Consider the following 9036-nt stretch of genomic DNA (forward strand, 5'->3'; position numbering starts at 1 on the left):
ACTAGGCAAGTGTCTGAATGAGGACCCTGTCAGTTGACAGGGAACTTCATGTCTTCCACAATGATAGGGTGATGTTACGTTCGGATCAAGCCATCGTTCTCAAGGTTAATCCAGTTCCTTCGCAAGTCAGAGATCATTGTTTTACCTTCCTTTGTCTCAATTATAGGCATGACAAGGAAAGGGAATGACATTGCCTCAATGTCCGTAGGGTATTCAATTTTTACATTGACAGGCCAAGTAGTGGCATGATTCAGATACCCTCTTTGTTTCCATTAGGATATTTTCCTTAGGTCAACTGGTATTGCCTTTTACCTTGAGTAAGCGGTTTTAGGGGTGACATCATTGTTGCATGCAAGGCTCTGGGGCTGAATCCACCCAAAAATGTTGCAGCATATCCTCTGTGGGAGGCTGCTACGTCAGCAGCTTTCTGATCATTTCCTATCCTTGGAGACAGTAGGTACGGTGGCCACCTGGAAGTCTGTGCACTCTATAGAGTAGAGTGCTATAGAGTAGAGAAGCTGACCTTGGCTGTGACAGCCTTTCTTTGGGGTGTGCCGCAGCATACTCTGTAACCAGAAGATGGATTTCCCACCCTGGGGCACACTGCTATTTTATGTCCCAAGAGTAAGGACTGCCCTACTCCCAGGACCACCGGAGAATGGAAGATTTGTATTCACTTACTGTGAAGCTTCCTTCTCGGTGGTCCGGGAGTGGGGCAGTCCTACCCACCCAGTTTTGGGGGGCAGCTTCTGGAGGTTATTTTGGAGGAACATTTATGAAGTTTCTCTGAGACACTAAAACAAAAATTTTTGAGTTAATTGGGTGAGAGAGCGACAGAAGGTTTCAACCTTGGTCTACACCCGCTGGAGGGGCATAAAATTATGAGGCTGGTTGCCCCGAAAATTGAGTTTCACTATGGTGGGGAGAAGTGTTTTTTCCTTTCCTTAGTGTGATGTTAGGGGATGCACGGCTTGGAGACGACTATTTCTATTATTGGGGGGTTAACCCCCCAATTTTTAATTATTTTTTAAAATTTCCAATTTTCTGCAAACCTTGGGCTTCCTCAAGTTTGTAGAAAGATCTCCTTTGTCTGTTCATGGCTCCAATCTCCAGATTTGAGTATCTACAGATTTGGTCGAGTTGAGAATTTAATATATCAATGCATATTAGGAATATAGTATCAGTGTTCGCCTTCCGGTTTTTGGTGCTCTAATGGCGGGTTCTGAGTTCTGAGAGACGCGTCCCATGAACCAGTAGATGGGAGGGCGTGCGATTGTCCGCACCTCCCTTGGAGCCCTTGCGATGGGCTCCTAGCCATGGGGCATGGGGGTAGTCTTTCCTCTGGCAACAAGCCGGCGAAGGTCAGGGCAGTAGCGTGCTTATTTTTGAAGGTGAAGCACCTTGGCATGCGGGTAGAGGTAGTGTATCTCTGAGGCTCTGATGTAGAGTCATGGCAAGATACTATAAGTTAAACCCAGAGATATGGATCCTGGCACTTTCCACCGTACATAGAAGTGGGGAGAGCATGAAGATTTGTTGAATGTTATTCAGAGCAGGCTGAGCCTGCGTCACAGTCAAAGTTTTGGGAAATGTTGTTCTCCAGCCTTCTCCTTTAAAGAAAAAGTAAGGTGGCCGTTGGGTGGAAAGGAGAGAAGGAAGCAGGAAACGGGGAGAGGCAATAGGGGTTTTAGAAAAAAGAAAAAGGAAATAATGGGGGAAAGGGAAATGAGATGCACCCAACAAGTCCTTGTGGGTTGTCCACGTGTTCATTCTACTCCTTGCTTAATACTTACCTTTAATTTTTATATCAATTTCCCCAACAATCTGTTTCAGCAGATTATAAATACATAGTACTGATAAACCAAACATCTTTCAGTTCCCAGCCTACATTAGTGTTGGAATCTTGCAGTAAGAAGTTAGTTTTATCTTCTAGCAAACATATAAAATCTATCCCTTGATGCTAGTTTTCCTTGTAGAAAAGCATAACTGGATTTCTGAAATATGACATGTTAGATGATCTTTACTGTAAAGAAAAGTGCATTTACAGGTTCCTGATGTGACTGCTTCTATGCAGAATCATTCTTTGTATGAGCATTTTGGGTCAGGCTGCGATCTGAGTTTTTTTCTTCTGCTTCTCACTAAAATCATTGAAATATATTCTGTCAGTCTTTCACATCAGAGGTGTAAATGGATTTCTTGAAAGTTTTTCTTCCAAATGGTAAAAGGCAATCACTTTACAACTCTGACTCCATTACAGGCTGCACTGCAAAGCGTAACATACCACCCTAACTTTCTGAATGCTCTGCTGTTCAGTGACCTTGCATCCACAAGGGCAGATGTTCAGCTAGTGCAAAGAAGTGGTTGGCTGCAAGCTCTTTATCTCCATGCGTTGCATATTTGACAGCACTTGCACAAAAAGCACAGTAGAGGGAAGAGCAGTCAAGTTTAAGTTTTTAGGATGGATTTACTTTACTTAAAGGCTTTTGTGTGCCCTAGAGTAGAGAAGAAATCATTCCTTTGCCTTGTATTGTGTACTTATAATTCCGGCCCTGTAGGGTCATAGATGACATACTGTGCCTATATAGTAGTTTCCCCTTTGTGAAGGAGGAGTCGGGGTATACATATATTAATAAATATAATTATTTGTTTCTTTTGATATTGTAGTGTTTCAGTTAGGTAATACAAATATCTCTAGGATTAAGGAGCATACTAAGACACTCTGAATAACTCTCATTTCCCCACTAGTGTTCTTCGATTTGTCTAATTTTATCAGTGTCTTAAGTCATTGCTTTATGGATTTAGACCTAAATAATGACATTATGTGGATTCAGAACATAACTTAGACATGTATCTTATACTTAAAGGCATGCCAGAAGATGCATGAAAGCATCAAATTATGTATATAAAATTAGATAAAAACTTGCAATTTGTGTTCTAAATTTTTGTATCATAATCCCATACTACCACGTCCCTATAGCTTCCCTTGTATTTCAGACCCCATTATGCTACAGATAAATGCCATGTCTTCCTAAGAATCTAAGGGAAAGGCCTATACCACAAGAGTACAATTTCCCCCCTGGAAATTATTTCTCTCTCCCCTATACTCCTATCTTGGGGCACAGTTTGGCTCTATAAATACTTACTCTGTTGATGACAAGGAACTCATTCCTGAGTGTATTAAAGTAGGTGGAGCTAGCCTGGCTTCTTGTATGTGCGAAGAAATACTAGAATTATCCTTTTTGAACCATTATTCTGATAAATCTGACTGCTGGGAAGACGGTGAAGTGGTGAAACAAGTTACTCATCTCAGCGCATCCTCGACAGTAAAGGCATGGCAGCCATGGTCTTTAGATTTGGAGTTAAGGACAAAACATCAATTTCATTTTTCTCTTCTCTTTATTACAGCTGAAGTGTTTTCTGCTATACAGGAGAATCTGATCCAAAGACACGTGAAATATAAATATAGGGAAAAATATGGTTCTTCTTACAAATGCAGGAAGATAGTGTGGTAAATTTGCTATCTTGCTGTGATGGAGCATGGTTCTGTCTAAAGTAACTCTGGAAGGGAGCTGTCAACTTAACAAAAGATTCTTAATGTCCCTTTTAATAGCTACAGCTCTTTCTCTGGATGGGTCTGGAAGAGTGGCCCATAAGATAAGTGCTCGGCAGATGGTGTATGGAGAACAGTAGCGTATTTGGGGTTTTCTGTGATTATTTGCAGGGCTATTTTTGGGCAGGAACGCACAGGAACGGAGTTCTGGCTGGCTCCCGAGTTTGCCACACCCAGCAGGAACTCATTAGCATAATAGGCCACACCCAACAGCAGGAACTCATTAGGATTGGCTACATTAGGGGTGTGTGGACTAACATGCAAAGGAGTTCCTGCTACAAAAAAGGCCTGGGTTTTGACAACAAACAAGGTAAACAGAATAAGAAGCAAAAGGTGGGTGTGGCTGGATGACCACACTTCTGGTAACATGGGGTGTGTGGCCTAATATGCTAATGAGCTGTATTGTCATGGGTGTGGCCTAATATGCTAATGAGTTTCTGCTGTTGGGTGTGGTCTATTATGTTAATGAGTTCCTGCTGGGCTTTTTCTACAAAAAAAGCCCTGATTATTTGTATGTATGTGTGAGTACTTGTGTGCCTGGAAGTCATGGTAACTTCTGGCAACCCCTAGTGGGGCTAGGATGTTTCAGAGAGATGGCTTGATATTGCCTGCCTCTGCATCCCGGCCCTGGTATTCCCTGGAGGTCTTCCATCCAAGTAATTGCCAGCAATGCTCCCTCTAAGCTGTGGAGTCTTGTGAGCAAAAATTCTACTTTGTGAGCTACTGGCATTAAAGTTGTGAGCGAGCGATTTGGTTTCTGCATAAATTAATTTTCTCTGGAGCCAACCTTCCTGAGCTAAGACAAAAATGTGTGAGCCGGAGGCTAAAAAACTGTGAGCTAGCTCACACTAACTCAGCTTAGAGGGAACACTGCATTGCTTAGCTTCTGAGATCTGATGAGTTTTGGGCTAGCCTGGGCTATCCAGGTCAGGGCAGTACCATGCTTATTTTTGAAGGTGAAGCACCTTGGCATGCGGGTAGAGGTAGTTTATCTCTGAGGCTCTGATGTAGAGTCATGGCAAGATACTATAAGTCTCTACTCCAATGCTCTCTCATCCAAAAAATGTGAAACCCAGAGATATGGATCCTGGCACTTTCCACCGTACATAGAAGTGAGGAGAGCATGAAGATTTGTTGAATGTTATTCAGAGCAGGCTGAGCCTGCGTCACAGTCAAAGTTTTGGGAAATGTTGTTCTCCAGCCTTCTCCTTTAAAGAAGCTCACTTGCTATCTGCACATTTTAGCTGTACATTTTAGTTGTATGATTGAGTTTTATCCTGAATGCAATGTTTTAAATTACAAGCATTTTTGAATGTAATCTTGTATTGTAGTGTAATGGCCAATGGCCGTATACAATAAATCTAATCTACTTGGTATCTGCTGTTTATCCCCTTTCAAACTCTGTTAGCATAAGAGTTAAATTTTGATTGCTGGAATTAAGCTGTTGTAAGGTGGTATTTTAAAAAATCTTTATCACACTGTATTAATTTAATTTTAACTGGTGTTCTCTGAACATTTAAGTTTCTCTTGGAAGCATGATATTGGCTGCCACCAGGTCTTTGAGGACAGCACTGAGTGTAGGAAATTCAGATTTTTGTTCTTTCAGTTTACAGCCTTTCAGAATCTGTAGTGGCACACAACGTATGTATTTAAGTACAGACCTTGCCTCTCTCTTCCTTCTCAGCAAACCTGTGAATAAAGGTCATGAATATTCCCTTTTTACAAGCATAGAACCTAAACCGAGAGTGACATGTCAAGGTACCCTAGGGAAATATGGCTGAACAAATCCAGATCAAAGATTTGGGACCATTTTTGTACTTCTTTAAATTCTTCCCTTTAAAAAAAATTTGAATAGATTTTGCTTTCTTAAAAAATACAGAGGGAGATTCGTAACAAATATTTGCGGGGAAACAACATCAGTTTTGAATGGGCTACATAAGGTTTGTGAATTAATATGCATTAAGTAGCAGACTATTTTATTAATTTATGATAAAGTATTGAAGTATGAGAGAATGGGTGAAGTGAGAATTGCCATTTGCTGTTGTGAAGTTGATGCTTGTCATGTTGTCTCCCAGTCCTAAAACCTTGCCTTTAAGTTTTGTCTTCATGAGACTTAAAACCTTGTCTTATGCCCAAAGATCATCCTAAACCTCTTTGCTGTCACTGAAGAAAACAAATCTTTTGCCTCTCTTTGCTTGGGGGCTGTGGAGAGCTGAAGTGGTGCTGTGTGACTGAATTAGATGAAAGACTTGCCTTCCCACCACAGAGACATGGAGTCTAATCAAGTGAAATGAGTTCTGAGATCTCAGCTGACTTCCTAGGGGATATCAGTTTACATTACAAAATCGCATGACACCTAATTCATCACTGTTGATGCAGACTTTACTCAGGAGAGGGCCCCTGCTCAGACAGCATGATAGTAAACCACCTGTCCCCTCTCCAGAAGAGGTCATTTATTAAGCAGCATTGGTGGGAAGGGTCTGTAAAGCACTGACCTCCATATTTATGACGTGTGTGTGGAGGGAAAGGGGGTTGTCAGACTCAAAAGTGGGAAGACAGTGCATGAAAAGATAGCTTATGCCCTGAACTGAAGTGAATCTAAATCCTTTTCCACTCTTGAACCTATATATGAAAACAGAGCTGAGCTTTACGGAGATTTCAGCAGATTAAAAGCACTAATTTGACTCACATAAGAAGTGACCAGTTTTTGCTTTTGAATGTGCTGAAAATCTTTATCAAGAAGGATAGACTGGCTGGCATAAACTCACAAATCATGGTCTTATGGTACTGATGAAACAACCCTCTAGGCAGGAATTTGCGGGGGGGGGGGGCCGGGGGCCCCAATAAAATTAAGTTATTAAATACCAGTAAAATTAACAAATGGAGTGGAAATGCCTTTGCAGAGCCAGCCCTTAAAGGCCTCTGCCTTGCCGTTGTGCTCCTGGCCCCACAGACTGGGCTCTCTCCAGCCTGTGCGTTTCTCTCCCCAAGACTGGGCTTTTTGAATGGCGGCTTTGCAGAAGCTGCAACCAGCTGGGGGAGGCTGAACAAGCCAGGGGAATGGAACTCAGCCTTGGCTCACCCACCAAGTCCAGACTGGATCTTCTGACTGGCTTGTTGGTTTGCTCCCCTGCCAGATGTAACCCATCCCCTCCCTGCCGTGTTTACTCAGGAGTAAGAGGCAGTGGGCCCATTGGGGCTTACTCCCCGGGGAGGAGATCTGCACCCCAGGCAGACAGGAGGAGGAAGCAGCGGGGGCTGGCCATGGACTACGTTATAATGGACTACGGAAATCAGCTGCCATCGTTAACAGCAATATGAATCACTAGCACTTTATATTGTTAAATCGGTTGTTTAATTGTTTTAACTGTTTTAATTGTTTAATATATTGAGTATTTTATGTAAGCCGCCCTGAGCCAGTTTGGTGTAGTGGTTAAGTGCACGGTCCCTAATCTGGGAGAACCGGGTTTGATTCCCCACTCCTCCACTTGCACCCACTGGATGACCTTGGGCAAGCCATAGTTCTGACAAAAGCTGTCCTTGAAAAAGAGCAGTTTCTGTCAGAGCTCTCTCAGCTCCACCTACCTCACAGGGTGTCTGTTGTGGGGAGGGGAAGGTAAAGGAGTTCGTAAGCCGCTCTGGGACACCTTTGGGTAGTGAAGGGCAGGGTATAAATCCAATCTCTTTTTCTTCTTCTGAGCCGGCTATGGCTGGGAGGGCGGGATATAAGTATGATTAAATAAATAAATGGTGGGCCCCCGGCTGCAGCAGAGCCCCACAGGCTGACAGGAGGAGGAAGCGGCGGGGGTGGGCTGGTGCGCATGGAGGCCAGCATGAGCAGGCTGCTCTTTGCACCTTCTAATCTCTCAGGTGTGCAGTGGCCGGGGGAGCTGGGAGTGCTGTGGCATCTTCAGATGCACGTGGGGTGCTGCAGAATCGAAAGGAGGCAGAGCCCTGTGTGTCCCACCGCTGGCTCTGGCCCTGTGATGCAGGGACATTACTCTGGTATTGAAAGCATATGCACTAATCCAAATGTGTAGCAGTGGGATGTCTAACGTTTTCATGCATCAGGATTTGATTTGGCAAAGTTTCTGTTTTTCAAACTAACAATTTTTTTAAAATTTCTTCTAGGGTATTGTTATAACTCCTTTGCTCCTGCTGCTTTTTGTGAGTATTTTTAAAATTGATTTTCTTTTTACTAAGTAGCATACTATTTGTTAAGTAGTTGTGTGAAAAAGGAAACATTTTGAATGTTCCAGATTGCTATCGTTAATCAAAGTTTTCGTGGGCAGTTTTTTAATAAGTTCTCTAAAGCCGGCATAAATAAAAATGTTCCACAGAGCACAGTCCTGACTACTTCCCCACTTAAGTTTTTCTGCCTTTGGTATAGCAGATACATAGACTGTTAGTTACTGCAAGCCCATAGCAAGTATTTGTGGCAACATAACATGTAACTTTCTGACATATTGTTTTCTGGGAGATGCATCATCTCATACATAGGGGTAGCAGAGCCATGGCCAACCTTCCTTGCTAGACAGGGCTGCTGTGTTCCAGAGGGAAGCTCAAAGAAATGGATAAGAGAACAAGTAATTTCTTCATGGCCAGCACAAAATTTCTGTAACCTGCTAGCCAAGCATAAGAATCTTTATAGTTTACTGCCTGTGAATGTTTAACATCAGAAAAATATATGCAGGCCCCGGTCATACGGGCAGGAAACTGCGTGGGAGAAGCGTGGCTGTTTGCCCTGGGGCAAACTACTGCGCAGTTACTCGATCAGACCTCCTGTGGAGGTCCTGTGGAGGTACCGTGGAGGTTCCATGGCAAGGGAGAGGTGCTGATCACAGGACAAGCCGGCGCGCAACGAAGAAGTGTGCGCCGCGGCAAACTGTTTTTGTTTTGTGTGTACACGACGAATGTGCATGCTCCGTTGGGTGTGTGTGCGCATCCACAGAGATGTGGACAAAAAAACCCCACCTTATTTGCAAGGGGACATGGGCGGGCGCCGGATGCCACCGGAAACGTGATCAGACGCCCGCCCTTGCCCTGCAGTTTCCGGAAACTAGTACCTCCGAGGTACTAGTTTTTTGCCACGCAGTTTCGGCTGGAAGCCTCGGTTGTGCCACGGGAGTGCTACGCTTCCCAGATGTGCTGGTGAGATTGCGCCCGGAAACTCCGCCTGTTTTCCGTCTCACTTGTGTGGCTTCTGTTCCGTGTGACCGCAGCCCCAGTTACTTTTCAGCTTGTAGGCTTGGATCCCATGTAGAATTTCCTGAAATGCTGCTTGGGTTGGGATGAGGTGCAGAGGTCCCCCAGGAATAGCTTGGATGGGGGTCTCCTGCAAGAGGTAGGGGATTGGTGAAAATCACATGCCTTCCCCATGGAAATTCTAGGCAGGACCCAAGCCATAATCTGTTACCCACTTACAA

The 9036-nt window shown here is 43.8% G+C and overlaps 1 protein-coding gene across 2 annotated transcripts in view; it reads left to right on the forward strand.

The window, feature by feature from the left end:
* The window catches only part of SLC10A7 (solute carrier family 10 member 7), a 182338-nt gene that overhangs the window by 111733 nt on the left and 61569 nt on the right, over positions 1-9036 (forward strand). Inside the window, exon 6 of one of the 2 annotated variants that reach the window (XM_015422925.1) lies at positions 7742-7777. The exons of the other annotated variant lie outside the window; for it this stretch is intronic. Within the exon in view, the coding sequence (XP_015278411.1) occupies positions 7742-7777 (36 nt within the window). The remainder of the gene's footprint in view (positions 1-7741; positions 7778-9036) is intronic. 2 annotated transcript variants of the gene reach the window in all.

This window comes from Gekko japonicus, unplaced genomic scaffold (assembly GCF_001447785.1).
Source record: "Gekko japonicus isolate JY-2015 unplaced genomic scaffold, Gekko_japonicus_V1.1 scaffold110, whole genome shotgun sequence".
Classification (NCBI taxonomy): Eukaryota; Metazoa; Chordata; class Lepidosauria; order Squamata; family Gekkonidae; genus Gekko; species Gekko japonicus.